The 16,944-nt window shown below is 35.1% G+C and overlaps 1 protein-coding gene across 1 annotated transcript in view; it reads right to left on the bottom strand.

The window, feature by feature from the left end:
- Window positions 1-1,165, bottom strand: part of LRRTM4 (leucine rich repeat transmembrane neuronal 4) — a 924,628-nt gene extending 923,463 nt beyond the window's left edge. Inside the window, exon 1 of the mRNA XM_070479861.1 lies at window positions 442-1,165. Within this exon, the coding sequence (XP_070335962.1) occupies window positions 442-445 (4 nt within the window). The 5' untranslated portion in view covers window positions 446-1,165. The remainder of the gene's footprint in view (window positions 1-441) is intronic.
- Window positions 1,166-16,944: the final 15,779 nt, after the last annotated feature.

The following is a 16,944-nucleotide window of genomic DNA, read 5'->3' as shown; positions in this document are numbered from 1 at the left end:
TTCATCATCAAAGATGAAACAAGCCCTTGTGCGACCTCTGATAAAGTAATGACCCCACCCCTACACACACGCAGTAAAGTGTTGACAATCTTCCTGACAGCAACCAGAAATACAAGCATGGTTAATATTATCAAGAAATAGAAGCAAATATATCATTTATCTCATGCTCAATTCCCAAGCAAGGATATGCATACGGAAGAGACAGTCATAAAGATATTTCTCCAGAGTCTGTTTAAGTCCGTGTTATGCATTTACAGTTTACAAAAAAATAAAGGAAAATGATCTAAAAATATAATAGCAACTATAGTGAGTCAACTGGCAAACTCCAAGGCTGCCGCTTTTTGCCTGTTTTGATGTTTTTTACCAGCTAATGCCACGACTGAGAATGGGAAGCCGAGAGGATCAGCTTTGCTAAGAAGGAAACAACAAAAGTTCACTTACCCATCCTTTGTCATCCAAAACGGTTCCCCCCTCTCTCAGCGTTCTTCTTATTTGGTCTCTCGTGCTGAAACCACCACCACCTTCATGACACAGTGCGGCTGTCATTCACACAATTCTGATCCCGCATGTGAGCTAGGAGCCCCACACAAACTTCCCCGGAGAGGACAGACGAAAATATATATGTATATATATATATATGTACATGAAAAAAAAATTCAGCATGGGGTGGGATGGGGGGCAGGGAGGTGGAAGCAGTAGGGGGGTGGGGGAGGGCCTCTAGGCTCTGAGCATCATTGTGTAATTCACCAGAGATCCATCAGCAGTAATTGGCAATCTGTGCAAAAGAGCTACAGCCCATCTCGAAGGTAACCAACTTCTCTCTAAAAAGAGAGGAGAGGAAAAAAAAAAGAAAATCTTCAGAATACCTGGCATTCCTTATTGTGCTGGCTTTTGCCATTCCCAGATAAAGCAATTCATCCTCTGGATTTTCAGTTCTTCCAGCAAGGAGGCCTCCTGTGCTGTGTGAGACCCCAGTTTAAAAGCTATGCAGGCTAGGTTTATCCATTTAGCTGGTCAGGTTTAAAGTGTTTTGTAGCTGTGCTGAGAGGCAGCCCTTGTCTAATTCAGAAGGCTTTCCAGAGACTGATGATGCTCAGAGCTTGTTGGTGCTAATGCTTGAGTTTGTGATACACTGAGTGCCCTCCGCTGGAGAAAACAGATTGCACATTAAAGACGGGAACAAGTGAGCCTGTCAGTGGTGTGCAGCCTTGCCTCTCTCGGAAAGGGAAATTAAAGGCACAGGATCACTTTTTTTTTTCCCTCTGATAATATATATTATGAAAGGTTTATGCCAAAGAGCTTTATTCAGTGATATCAAATATTAAGTAAAATACTGCCTCTCTAAATATTAAGCAATTAGTAGTTTTTAAAGTTACTTTGACCTGATTTTCTTCCTATATGTATCACAGGGGATATATATTTTTTAACAGTAGATATAATTTCTTTTTTATTTTTGTTGATGTTGCTTTGTTTTATTTACACATTTTTTGAGCTAACCACAAAAAGAAATAGTCTTTTTTTTTTTAGTTGAATTACATTTATTTTTATTCAATAACTTCATTCAGCCTGTTGTTCAGTATCCATATTTCCATTACTTTTTTGGTTTGTCATATGGACAGAGAGATCAACAGAAATAAACAGCCTAAACTGAATCTCATTAGCCATATATGCAGAATTCTAATGCATAAGGCCTGAAATTAATAGAGACCTTTCCCTTAAGAATCATTCATACTCAAGGAAAAATATCACTTTCAAAGACAGTTACATTAAAGAAATTAGATCTAACTTTTAAATTTCCAATTTTTGGTAATAAAATATATTCTTAATTTTGCACATTTATTAAAGAGGCTAGATCATTACTTTCAAAAGTGTAAATTTTTAGTCTTAAAACAGTCTTTTTAAAAAACTATATTACCAAATGTGCAGATAACTAAGAGAGACTAAATTTTAGAAAAGAGAAGAATTCCAGCTTGACATTGTTATTGCAATCACTTTCTTTAAAACTTATCTGCATCTATAATGCAAGTTTCCCTAAGAATGAGTTATAATGGACAACACCAGAAAAACCAAACTATGTGAGTTCATTGCTGTAGTTCCCTAAAATTTGCACAATATTCTCAGAATTATGGGGATAAATGATATAATACATGAAATATGTATTTTTTAAACTACACACTTTCCTTAACTTGTACTAAACTTTGAAAAAAATAGCATAACTCATCACTTCCATTTTGTTTCTGTTCTTGTTTATTCCATAATCTTCTGGCAGGTAATAATTTCAAGAAGAATCTAGAATATTGACCCAACACAAAATAGAGAGAGACTGCTAGACAACATTGCTAAAATAATTTAGCAGATATGGGAAGTTTAAATGAATTTTATATAAGTATCTAGAATTGCTATAGATCATTGAAAATGGAGAGCTTTAGAACTAGTCTTTGATTTTAAGTTGTCTGCCAAAATATTAATGAGGGATGCTTATTATATGAATAATATATATTATTTAATCCAGATTTATGAGCAAGCAATATCAGGCCATTGCCTAATTACAAAGATTTCTCAAGGAACAAGAAAATCGTTTTTTCATTAACTAAAACTTAAATTTCTATTTTAGAAATGTATACCTTTGGTTTAAGGCTTAATACTTATTAAAATGCAAATGAACACTGAAAGAGAGATTAATGAAAATATATACCTTTCTAAGAAAATCAACATAGATGATACACATATAATTTGTTTATAGTAGTGTGGTTTACATAGGAATACAAACTTCACCTAAATACTCAGTGATAGAGGATTAGTTCAGGAAAGTTAACATATTCATGAATTAGAACACATGCTGCCATTGAAATTGAAACAGTTTGTATCTGATAAGAGGAAATGATGATCGCAATGTATGAAATAAGAAGAGGAGGGGCAGAGAACACAAGCACTGAAGGATAATGTTAGGGATTTTATTTCTGTACCCATTTTTATTCGTATAGGCACAAAATAAAGCAGGTTTTCCTGGAAACTAATTTTTTACTTTGTTTTATTGTTTATGATTTTTCATCTATTTGTATTCTCTATATTTTTAATATAATGAATATGTTGTACCTGAGATGTGTAGATATGTGTATGTGTGCATAAATTTTTCTTTGTTTGAAAGATATGAGAACAGTTTTGATAGTAGACCGGAAAAAAATCTCATGATGTTACCCACATTTATGATGTAATAATCAGCAAAAATGTAAGTTTTGTTTGAAGTACTAAGATCTAATATGTGTATATTCCAAAGGAGATACTAGACTATAGGCAGAATTTATAAACAACGTTGTCAAATTCAGTTATAGTTCTCTTGAACACACTGTGAGGACATTAAAGGGCAGAGAGAGATGAGAGTAAAAAAAGGATATTACATAGAAGATTTCTTTGGAAAGAGCTTCCCTGTATTACCACCTCTACATGTTCAAAGACACACACACACACACACACACACATCCCCTCACCCAAAAGAAGGTGGGAGAGCTTGCCCTCAGCTTAACTGTAGGGCAAGGGGCTTCTCCAGGCTACTTGAGGAGCTGATATGTCTTTCAGTGAATCCAGCACTATAAAATGGAATCTGACTCTGGTCTGAGAAGTCCAGAAGATAAGAAGTGGGTTTTCCAAAGCAAAGAAGAGCTAAATTAGTGTTGGAATTGACTTTCCCCTTCAGAGTTTGTCTAGAGAAAAATATGCACAAATACTTTCCATAGAAGAGAGGTGGGTTGTGAGAGAGAGGAGAAAGACTATTACAAGCCATTTAAAATCCTGGTAATAGCCCCAACAGAATGAAACTATGTAAGTACATTATCCAAAAGTGAAAGTGAAAGTCACTCAGTCATATGCGACTCCTTGCGACCCCAGGGACTGTGTAGTCCATGGAATTCTTCAGGCTGGAATACAGAGTGGGTAGTTGTTCCCTTCTCCAGGGAATCTTTCTAACCCAGGGATTGAACCTAAGTCTCCTGAACTACAGGCAGATTCTTAACCAGCTGAACCACCAGGGATTCTTTATCAGCTGAACTACCAGGGAAGCCCACATTATCCAAACAATGGGCAAATAAAAAAGAAAAAATCAATCAAGTTTGAAAAAGCACCAAAGACATGAAGAAAAAAATGTCATCCTTATCATGGGAAATTTTACCCATTATTCTTAATGAAGCTATTAAAGATCTATCAATGTTATCCACGAAAAAGATTAGTATTTTTGACCTCTTATAGGCCCAAAGATCAAACAACTTTTTCACAAACGTACCAGCCAACTAGAAAGTTTCCTGGGAAGATTAGAAACAGCAGTAAGTAAGAGAGAAGTGGGACGAGGTAAGCAAGAGTGAGCAAAGCTGACTTCACTTCCTCTTTTTTTGGGTAGCAGATGGCTCATCTGCAAGTGGTCCTCCAGGAGAAGAGGAAAAAAATGCTTAAGCTTTATGTGAAATATGAGGTATTAATTAGTATGATGGACAATATTTTAATTTGCTTAATTGAGACATTATGAACTCAGCATATAATAGGAAATTTTGCTACCATGCAGAGAATTCAGTCACTTCATTTTGATAACTTGAAATTGACATTTGCACAAAGGAAATCAGCAAAAACTAAAATTTAAGGCACGATCTTTTGCTTTATTGAATGTCTAGAAAATAATGGAAAAAAATTAATATTACAGATTAAACTTAGAAGCACACTGTATCTATAGTCATTTAATTACAAATAGCACACAAATTGAGACACATTTTTCCAGTACTTGAAAAGTTGATTGAGCAAAGAAATTGCTTATGCTACTGACAAGCAAAATTTCAATATATGTCCAATAAATCCAATATGTGTTATTTCACTTTTGTCTTACTGATTAGTGTATCAGACAGTATACATGTTGAACACATTTCTTACACACACAATGCGCACACATATTGAAAATGTTTAGAAATAATTTATTCATCAAGTCAAATTTTTATTATGTATATAATTCAATTTCAACCTGAAGAAGAATCTTGAGTCATCTTTTTCAAATTGAATACCTTTTCTCCTTTTTCTATTTACTCATTCGAATTTGGAGAAGGAAATAGCAACCCACTCCAGTACTCTTGCCTGGAAAATCCCGTGGACGGAGGAGCCTGGTGAGCTGCAGTCCATGGGGTCGCGAAGAGTCCGATACGACTGAGCGACTTCACTTTCACTTTTCACTTTCATGCATTGGAGAAGGAAATGGCAACCCACTCCAGTGTTCTTGCCTGGAGAATCCCAGGGACGGGGAAGCCTGGTGGGCTGCCGTCTATGGGGTCGCACAGAGTCGGACACGGCTGAAGTGACTTAGCAGCAGCAGCATCCTAATTTAATAGTCTCTCTTTCTTTATAGTAGTGATAATTATTTACTTGTTAAAAATTTTAAGAAAAATGACATCTTATTACATGTGTTTAGCTGAATTTGGGAATCTTAATGTCCATACTCAAAGTCTTTCATCTCAATGTGTAAATTAAGATAATGTTCACATTGTTAATATAGTCACAGTAAAAATTGTACTAAAATATAGACACATAAAATGGACTACTTTCTATGTCTTATTTTATTAACCAGTAAGCTAACTGATCAAAAGAGAAAAATAAGTTGATAATCTATGATAGGATATTAGCTAGATAATGATAAACAATAAAATAAGGTTTGAGGTGCATGGAAATTGGATTTGAAGTCAATAAAAGCTAAAGTGAGTATATAATTTATGGGCTTCCCTGGTGGCTCAGCTGGTAAAGAATCTGCATGCAATGCAGGAGACCTGGGTTCAATCCCTGGGTTGGGAGGATCCCCTGGAGAAGAGAATGACAATCCATTCCAGTATCCTTGCCTGGAGAACTCAATGGACAGAAAAGTCTGGTGATTATAGATTATGATACACATTAGTAAATGAAAAAAACGGTAAAGGATCTGCTTGCAATGCAGGAGAAGCTGGTTCAATCCCCAGGTAGGGAAGATCCCCTGGAGAAGGAAATGGCAACCATTCCAATATTCTTGCCTGGGAAATCTGATGGACAGGAAAGCCACTACAGTCCATGGGGTCACAAAAGAGTCAGACACGACTTAGCAATTAAACAACAAATGAAAAAAGAAGTTATGATGCATAATAGTGGACAAACTGGGAAAGGAATCTTTATAAAATTTATTTTAATGGACTTTCAAGTAAAATACTCTCATATATTTTACAGGATAAATAGATTTGTAGGACTAAATGAATGAGAGGGCTGAACTAGGCAAAAATTAAGGATAGCAGAGAAAACAATAAGAAAATAGTTTGGGGAGAGGTAAATGCTTGGCATTATTTGAATAAATAATAATAATAAAAAAACAAGCAAACAACAGAAACCGACTCAGAGATAATTCAATAATAGAGTTATCAGACACAGACTTAAAAATAATTGTTGCTACAATCTGAAAAAATAAATAACAAGATGGAGGATTTCAGCAGCTAAATGAAATTTGTGAATAAGACTCAAATCAAAAATTTTAAAACTAAAAATAGAATATCTGAAAATAATTAAAATTAATAACTATATATTTAAATGGAAATTATGCAGAGAAGAATGGAAGATTATGTAGACAACTAGTTTAAACAATAGAATGGGATATTTATTTTAGGGAGTTTCAAATATATACGAATTTTTTTTTCTCCATCACCCATAGAAAATGATATATTTTACTGAATTAGAAACACCTTTTATAAAACAATTTTTCTGACTTTTAAAAATTTTGTTCTACAATATAATGATAGCATACTTAATTGACTTCTCTGTTTATAGTTTAAACAACACTGATTTGAACCTATTGATATATAAACTAAAGTTAAGCTTTGTAGCCTTTTCAAAATTTCACAAATAGTTAACATTAGAGCTCTGAATAGAGCTCAATGCAAGCGAAATAACTTTTTTTTTTCAACCTAACATGAGCATTTTATCAATTACAGAAGTAGTGTTACAGGATTAGTGGCAAAATTCATTGGAAGTTGCACCTCAAAGGTATAACTATGGCTCAATTTGCCTCCAAGTTCTGTTTTTTTAATAAAATTTAAGGTGGTAAAAGAAATCACACAAAAATTGCTGACAGATTCTTATGTAAAAACTCACAATTTTTAGCTTCAGCGAAAATTTTAAGAAAAAAATATAAACAATACATCAAAACTTTTCCCATAAGATATTTAAAGCTATTTATATTATAAATGATATAACAAGATATCAGAAATTCAGAAAATCAGGTAGGAAAAAAATGTAAAATTTATAGCCCTACTAGGAAAAGAAATTTAAATTAAGCCACACATCAAATGTATTCTGATCAGATATTATATTTTAAATTATACTTGTACATATTTTAAATTTATTGTCAAACCTGTATCTATAGTTGTTGTTTATTCATTGTGTCACATCTGAATTTTTTGTGACCCCATTTTTTGTGACCCCATGGATTATAGGCTCCTCTGTCTATGGTATTATCAGGCAAGAATACTGGAGTGGGTTGCCATTTCTTTCTGCAGGGGGTCTTCCCCATCTAGAGGTCAAATACATGTCTCCTTGCATTAGCAGGTGAATTTTTTACCACTGAACCACCAGTGAAGTCCATATAGTAGATCTATAAATTAGAATAATTTTTCATGTACTTAGCAGTAAGTATCAAGATATATAGAAACAAATGTTCCAAGCCTTTAACTATTATTTCCATTCTAAGATGTCTTAAGATAATAGAACACAGTAGTCAAGCATATATATTGTAATATTATTAGAAAGAAAAGGGGAAAAAATCACAAAGTAAACTTTATAAAAGAGGTAATTTTTACTGAATATGTCACATTAATCAATAAAATATTTGCACTCAATAAGTATGAAAAAAATTTTATCATTAAAGTGATACTGTATTCATCTTATTGATAACAGTCATGCAGAAAACTACACTAATGCTCAAAAAAAGAATGAAGGTAATACAGAAAAGAATGAACTGATGAATATAAAACTTTTTGATAATTTCTTTATGGCTATATTTCTCTTTTTGCAATACATATGAGTCAAAAGATAAAAGATGATTCCAAACATGTGATGAATTCATCCTAAACTATGCCAAATTAATTTCAGGTATCAGTCAAGTTTCTGAATTTATTACTGAAAGACCTGGGATACTTTGTAAATTATTTTGCTCTATGTTTCCTGTCTACAAAAACACATCCAATCAGACATCCATTACAGGATATTGACTGGAGTAGGTATTTTGCACCCTAATAACCTTTCTATCTGAACCTTGCTGATAAATCTGTTCCCCCTTTGCATTTTGTGTTTATCTTCTGTAAGGAAGAGGATGATAACACAAATTTGGAAAGCAGAGGTATTTTGAAAGTTAAGTAATTGATGATAGAAAACACTGAAAGACCTATAAAATGTTTAGTTCTGCTATAGTGTTGCTGGTAAAATTCATTCCTATATGCCTGGTAAAAATTATATTTACATTAGCCCCACCATAGAGCCGCCGAGTTGTTGGATCATAGAAAAAGCAAGAAAGTTCCAGAAACATCTACTTCTGCTTTATTGACTATGCAAAACCCTTTGACTGTATGGATCACCACAAATTACAGAAAATTTTTAAAGAGATAGAAATACCAGACTACCTTACCTGCCTCCTGAGAAATCAGGAAGCAACAGTTAGAACCAGGCATGAAACAATGGACTGATTCCAAACTGGGAAAGGAGTACATAAAGGATATGTATTATCACCCTGCTTATTTAACTTATATGCAGAGTACATCATGTGAAATGCTGGACTGGATGAAGAACAGCTGGAATCAAGATTGTTGGGAGAAATAGCAATAACCTCAGACACACAGAGGACAACACCCTTATAGCAGAGAGTGAAGAGGAACTAAAGAGCCTCTTGATACAATGAAAGAGGAGAGTGAAAAACTAGGCTTAAAACTCAACATTCAAGAAACTAAGATCATGGCATCTGGTCCTATCACTTCATGGCAAATAGATGGGGAAACAATGGAAACAGTGACAGACTTTATTTTCTTGGGCTCCAAAATCATTGCAGATGGTGACTGAAGCCATGAAATTAAAAGATGCTTGCTTCTTAGAAGAAATGCTATGACAACCTAGACAGCATTTTAAAAAGCAGAGACATTACTTTTCCAACAAAGGTCTGTCTAGTCAAAGCTATGGTTTTTTCAGTAGTTATGTATGAATGTGAGAGTTGGACCATAAAGAAAGCTGAGTGTCAAAGAATAGATGCTTTTGAACTGTGGTGCTGGAGAAGACTCTCGAGAGTCCCTTGGACAGCAAGGAGATCAAACCAGTCAGTCCTAAAGGAATTCAGTCCTGAATATTCATTAAGAACCAATGCTGAAGCTGAAGCTTCAATCAGGTGGCTTTGGCCACCTGATACGAAGAACTGACTCATTGGTAAAGACAATGATGCTGGGGAAGATTGAGGGCAGGAGAGGGAGATGACAGAGGATGAGATGGTTGGATGGCATCACTGACCCAATGTGCATGAGTTTGAGCAAGTTCCGGGAGTTGGTGATGGACAGGGAAGCCTGGCAGGGTGCAGCCCATGGGGTCACAAAGAGTCGGACAAAACTGAGCAACTGACTTGAACTATATTTTATATCGGGCTTTTCAGGTGGTGTTAGTAGTAAAGAACCTGTCTGCCAATGCAGAAGACGTAAGAGACGCGGTTTGATTCCTGGGTTGGGAAGATCCCCTGGGGGAGGGTATGCAATCCACTCCAGTACTGTTGCCTGGAGAATCCCATGGATAGAGGAGCCTGGTGGACTACAGTGCATAAAGTTGCAAAGAGTCAAACACAACTGAAGTGACTGAACATGCATGCACATATTTTGTATCAATTATTTCATGAAGCTTTAAATGATACCACCAGTCAACATTATTTCTCTTTCTGCCACACTGGGACATTTTTTTTTTTTCAATTGAAAGCAAACACTGTATTAGGAAGAACATGATTATTGAAGTAAAAATGATTTGCATTCCAATGTGGCACTCTTAACTGTTTATCCATTTATCAAGTAGAGCATGCACTATATCAGTGAGCAAAAAGAGAGCTCTGTCTCTATGTACTGGATTAAAGAGAAAAAGTAAGTTAATAAATTAACCAGTCCTACTCTAGCTACTTATCTGTAAAATGGAAATAATAGGATAATAGTATATAACTGCTAAGGATATTTTGGGCAGTAAGTATATACATATCTATATCAATCTCCATATATTGATAGGCATAGCAATACATTTGTATTTAATTGATGCATGCTTGGTGTTTTCGTGGATAGATTTAAAAATATTCAGCTTAGCCTATCTATGCATTTCGTGTTTTTTGCTACCAACTTTTCTCTTGAAAGAGAAAATAGGCTTTATACTATTTTTTTATACTAGTTGTCATTGTCAGTACATTAACAGACTGCTCGTCTTCATTCAAACATATCTGATTGCACTGCACTAACACCAAGGGGGCTTGGCATAGATTCAACTACAAAAGAGCAAAATAACCTTAGCACTATTACAATCTGGCTAGATATTCCCCCCATAATCTCTAAAGAAAAGTATCAGAGTGCTTTAGGTGCTAACAGTCTCTGATTAATTTCATACTAACTGAATTAAAGCAAACAAACAAACAGTAAATTATAAATATGAAGAAAATACAAGAGACTATTTGATCATCTTGCTTGTTTGTAAACCCTAATATTAGAGCTATTCTTGACTATTCTATAGTCACTAACATTCCCTTCATCCATATCATGTATTATATAAAATAAAAAGAAAATGCCCCAGAATTGGATGAGAAGACATTAAACTGCCACCTGCCCAGATTAAAGTTTTCTATAAATCAATTTATGACTTCACAAGTAAGCCCTTCATTTCTAAACAGGAAATTTTGCAACTGAAAACAATGTCTGAAGTATATCCCAAACATAAACTCTCCTTATCTGTAGTAGCTGTAGAGAGCCCAATTGGGGGAAAAATGCAAAAAATTGAGTTTATATGTAACAGTTTATAGCAAGAGTTAGTATTACATTTATACAGGAGAGTGAGATACACGTTTATGCTCAAGGACCCCAAATGACCCTGAGTCACTCATATCTGAAGCAGGCAGCTTGAAGAATAGTGACAATATCAATTGAACAGAATGAACATGCTTCAGAAACAGAATAGATTTCACTCCATTCTGTAGGAGCCTAAGTAAGGAGACAACAGGAACTTAGATGTTCATCACTGCAATTCCTATACCCTCTGAGTATAATTAGAATGTAAGTAAAAAGTATCTAAACAGTACTCTAAAATACACATCCCTCAGAAAACACTCTGTAGTAGGAGCATTGATTTCTTATATACATATATACAGGAGCCTCTGATGGCTCAGACCATAAAGAGTCTGCCTGCAGTGTGGGAGACTCGGGTTCAATCCCTGGGTCAGGAAGATCCCCTGGAGAAGGAAATGGCAACCCACTTCAAAATTCTTGCCTGGAGAATCCCATGGGTGGAGGAGCCTGGCAGGCTACAGTCCACAGGGTCACAAAGAATCAGACATGACTGAGCAACTTCACATACATATATATGTGAGTATGTACACACACATTGTTCTATGCATGACTTTCCCTTCAAATTACCTCTGATGAAGATATAGTTGTATTTCAAACAATTTTCCAATAGAAAATTCTCATGTCTAATTTATAACTGGCCATTGCAGTAATGAAAAACCCCAAAGAAAACTGAATGTCACTAGAAATTAACAGAGGAAAATGCAAGGGTCTGCAGTTTGGCAGGACTCTGGATTATAGTGTGTTCCAGATACCAGTTATGAAAATATGACTTGGTCTAGTTATTTCAGAATTCAGGACCTTAATCTTCACATCTGTATATAGTCTTATAAAATTGAATATATTTAATACAGATAATGGCAATAATAAATAGGTATTCATAGGTTAAAAATGTAGACCTAAAAACATCCACAGGATAACTAAAGCATATTTCTAGGGGATCATACACTGAATTTAAATTTAGAAGAGAGGTTTTGTTTCATGGGATGGTGTTTCTTAATTATAGTGGAAACAAAATAGACTGCCCACTGTAAGGAGACATGTACCGAACTTCAGCATGAGACAAGAGAAATGAGACATGTAAGATATAAGAGCTTGTTTCAAAGGACAAATGGACTGGGGAGACATAACATGCTCTATACCTCAATACAGATGCTGGAACCCCAAAGATGCCTTGCTCCATCCATTCAGATATGTGACCCTAGGCCTCAGCTGAAGCGCAGCTGCCAGAGGAAGGATGTAGAAGGGCAGCCTTCAACTCCCTGTGATAAACTCCATAGTCATATATCAGAGCTGATAGCAATCATCATAAAGATAACAATAATTAACATCTCTTGAACGCTTGGAGTTGTACCCACACCCTCAGCTTCTGGGCTGGCCCACTGCAAGCTGTTATAGACAATTGCTCCTGAGAATGTCAGGAAAACAGTCAACACCTATAAATCCCCATAGTACTGGTGGTAGTCTTAGTCCTAACCAGATCTGAGTTTTACTCTAAATTTGTATGGACAATGACTAATCTGCAGAGCTAACTTGGGCAACAAACTCACTCTAAGTCAAGAAAAGTATGAGAGCTGTAATCTCTGGGCATCTCCCCTGTGATAACACGTGTGTGTGGGCTAAGATCTCCTGCAAGTGGATGATGGAGAACACAGAACTGCTTCAAAGAATGGCTGACTGCATTTCCAGGTCATTCAGAGAATGGTATTGTTCACATACCAAACTGAACTGAGTGATGGAGGTCATACTAATGGAGAGCTGATGGGTAAGGACAACTGGAATCTTACAATCATTTTTAATCAACCAATTAGGCTAAAGGAAAAATTAGAACATCTGGAAGAAATTGCTTTTTTTTTGTTGTTCTCAAGTTTTATAATTCCCTCTCCAGCCACATATTTTACAAATGCAATTCACTGATTACAATATGTTATTCCATAATGAATTATTTAGTATGACATGCTTAGCCTGGTGGTATTAGAAATTAGGGTACAAATAAATATGATGTATATCCAATTTAAAGGCATTTTCTGACTTTCTAAAGGAAATAATGCCCATATTTTAAAAGATAGGTTAAAATAATACTTAAATAATGCTTAAAGTTTACAGATATTAAGGCAATTAGACAAAGAGGTGGCTTTGTTGCCTTGGCAGCAAACTGAAACTAAGCCAGAATCAATGCAGTCAAATTCAAGAATATGAAACTTAAGAAGAACCAATCACAAACAGCCAGCCAGCTTTCCCAAGTAAGGTGGCCTTAAACTGCAGTCAGTCAAATAATTTCCTTGTTTCTTCTTCCATGTCTTCTCTGTAAAAATCTCTCCCCTAGCTCCAACCAGTAGAGTACCTCAGTGAGTCAAAGTTGCTCAATCATGTCTGACTCTTTGTGACCACACGGACTATACTGTCTATGGAATTCTCCAAGTCAGAATACTGGAGTGGGTAGCCTTTCTCTTTTCCAGGGAATCTTCCCAACCCAGGGATCTAACCCAGGTTTCCCGCATTGCAGGTAGATTCTTTACCAGCTGAGCCACAAAGGAAGCTCAGAGTACCGCTAACCACTCCTGGTTTGCTGTTGCTTGATTTGAATTGACATATGTTCAAATAAACTCTTGAAAATGTTAATGTGCCTCAGTTTATTTTTTAACACAGTGCATGACAAAGAAGTATGAAAAAACTAAGCACTGAAAGTGTAGAAAATGAATGTGGTGAATTACTCCTGTGACCCTTGCAGCTTTTGACAGAGAACAATTTTGTAAGGCTGGAAGTCATTTGTCCGTTAACAGGAGTGTCAGCAAAAACTCATGTAATTCAAGTCTTCTTAGGCTGTATAACAATTCAGTCCTTACTTATACTATCCTTTTAGGTCAAACTGTCTGTGAGTTAATCATGGCACTGAGAACATCTATGAGCTTTGTTAAATTTTCATCCAATATTAACTTGTAATTTGAGTTATGAGGTTATTGCATCATACTGATTTTCATTTCAGTATAGACATATATAGTCATATGTGACTGCTTACTGCATGATACATAAAGAGATGTATACCATTATGACTCTACAAAAACATGAGTATTATTTAAAAATTCATACTATGCACTGACTGTAATTTTCAAAACCCCACAGCTATGAGAAGCTTGCTGAATTAAGCAATATTTGGTGTCTTAATGTCATAGCTGTTTTTCATAGATGTAACCAATATGTAAAACCCATGCATAAATTTTCGACTAAAGGAGTTCTTAATAATAAAGGAACACTGTGTTCGATATGTCCATTACATCACAAAATTGCATATTATCAGGATTCAATTTTTACTTTTTAATACTTGCACATACATGGATTATTTCTACTTTCACATACATGCATTATTTCTACTTGCAAACCTTACCAAACCGTTCCTTGGAGAAAATGTTGGCACTAATGAAGCTTATTTTGTTATTGATTTGTGAGTTGTGGTTGATTGACTTCTTAACTTAATAAGTGACTTGACTAAATACAACACTTAAACACTCTCTCTTGAAATAGTCTTTACCAATGATGTCAAAAGTGCTGGAGTTACTTTCTAAGGAAATGCTTGGTACAGTGTTTAAGGGTATGCTTTTTGCATGGTGATTAATATTTTGGTACAAGACTTTTCAAGGACAGCTTTTTTGGTGTTTTGGATGGGATAATTCTTTTTCTGGGAGCCGTTCTGTGCATTGTATGGTAGTTAGCAACATCCTTGCTCTCTACTCATTGGATTTCAGTAACAAATTCCCACCTTTAGTTGTTATGGTCTCAAATGTCATCAGATATTACTAAATGGCCCCTGGACCAAAATATGCTCTCTCTGCCTTTGAGAAATACTTTTTAAGTAGAAGAGAAAGGCGAAAGAAATCCAGGGATCACAAATTAAGGGCAGAATCTAAGCAGAGGAATTTTTCTAGAAAGGTCTTTGAGGTATAGAAAACACGATTTAGTATAAGTTTAATTGAATAATTAAAATCAATATATTTTATGTTAAAATTATTACAGACAAATTGATTATTAATGCACATATTTTTGAAAGTCAATTAGCTTCAGGACCGAAATAATATATAATCCACTACATTTAATATCACCTGAATTTCCAAATTAAGAAAATATAGTATTTGAAGGCACTGCTCTCTTTTTTTTATTTTTTTTGACTGCACTCTGAGGCATGTGGGATTTTAGATCCCCAACCAGGGATCAACCCAGGCCCCCTGCTGTGGAAGTGCAGAGTCTTGACCACTGGACCATGAAAGTCCCAAGGCACTGCAGTCTTTGACAGATTCTTTTGGCCTGAAAATATTAGCCCTTAAAAGTCTAACTTCCAGAATCTTCAAAGTGGAAGACCAATACTTTTGCTTCTGAAAATGACATTTTCAAAATGAGGTATTTCTTACATGAACTTCCCAACCTAGGGACTTAACCTGGGTCTCAAACATCCAGGCAGATTCTTTATCATCTAAGTCACTAGGGAAACCCTGAGCAATGATAAAATTTTCCAATTATTAATAATTTTAAACATAAGAATTAGGAAAAAATGTATCTTAAGAGAGACATTATTTGACTATCTCAAATATGTGTAAATACAATTTAAAAGATGGGTGGACACTAAGTTATTTATTAGAACAATCTATCCTTTTTTTTCTGATATTTGGAAAACATAATTATGACAAATAAATTATAATTAGAGTAGTTTCATTAATATACCTTTTAATTAACATTATCCTCAAATAATAATGATATTAATAAGACTTGAATTTACTAGCACCAGTTCCAAATCTTTCCTTAGACAGTAAAAATTATCATTTATATTAAAGATCAGCCTAGAGTTAGTTAATTGTGCTGGAGTGCCATAAAAATAATTCAAACTTGGCAATTCTTAATAAATTTAGAGTCTATAATTTGTGTCAGCCTCAGAACAATTCAACAGACTAAGAAGTCACTGTCCTCATTCTTAATGCTATTAAGAAAGAAACTTACCAGATATGCAATATTCAATGACTACATTAACATGTGTTCATTTATACTTTGGATTAGAAAATTAAACTTCTGGCATTCTTGCAAGCCAAGACGTCTCAGTTTTTAAATCAAGACAAGGTTAATAAACATGTCTGTAATGTATCACAGACCCTCTTGCAAGCTTCACACTGTTTTTCTGTGGTGGTGATGCCTTAATTTCTATAAATAAAACTACTTTGAAAAACAATGGATATTACAACCACATGAAGCAATTCAAGGGATTTTAGAGACAAAACTATTCACACACAGCTGGTGAGTTTTCTTTTGTCAAAGTGTTAGTCACTTGGCCATGTCCAGCTCTTTGTGACCCTATGGACTGTATGTAGCCTGCCAGACTCCTTTGTCCATGGGATTCTCTAGGTAAGAATACTAATGTGGGTAGCCATTCCCTTCTCCAGGGGATCTTCCTGCCCCAGGGATCAAACTCAGGTCTCTTGCATTACATGCAGATTCTTTTACCTTCTGAGCCACCAGGGAAGTTGTGAGGCTCTGACAAATGGTCTCATTCACTCTGTGTGAAGCTAACCTTAAGGCTGCCTGTAGATAGACAAACCCAAGTTGACATTGGCAGGTGGAAAATAATTAATATAATATGGTGGCTAGATTTCTACAGGAAAATGTTGCCTGCTAAAACTTTTTGTATACATGTTTTCTACGTTCTTGAAAGCTTTGTTCTATACTTCTACGTAAGAGTGAGTTAAAGACAAGTTATTTCTAGGAAAATGGAAAACTCCAATGTATCTAATAGTACTACTGTTGAGGCTCTATCAGGCACTTCTTTGTGAATATTATGGTTGTAGTTATGGCTAAAATATATACATAT

The sequence above is a fragment of the Odocoileus virginianus genome, chromosome 2 (assembly GCF_023699985.2).
Source record: "Odocoileus virginianus isolate 20LAN1187 ecotype Illinois chromosome 2, Ovbor_1.2, whole genome shotgun sequence".
Taxonomy (NCBI): domain Eukaryota; kingdom Metazoa; phylum Chordata; class Mammalia; order Artiodactyla; family Cervidae; genus Odocoileus; species Odocoileus virginianus.
This window is presented reverse-complemented; position numbering and strand designations above follow the sequence as displayed.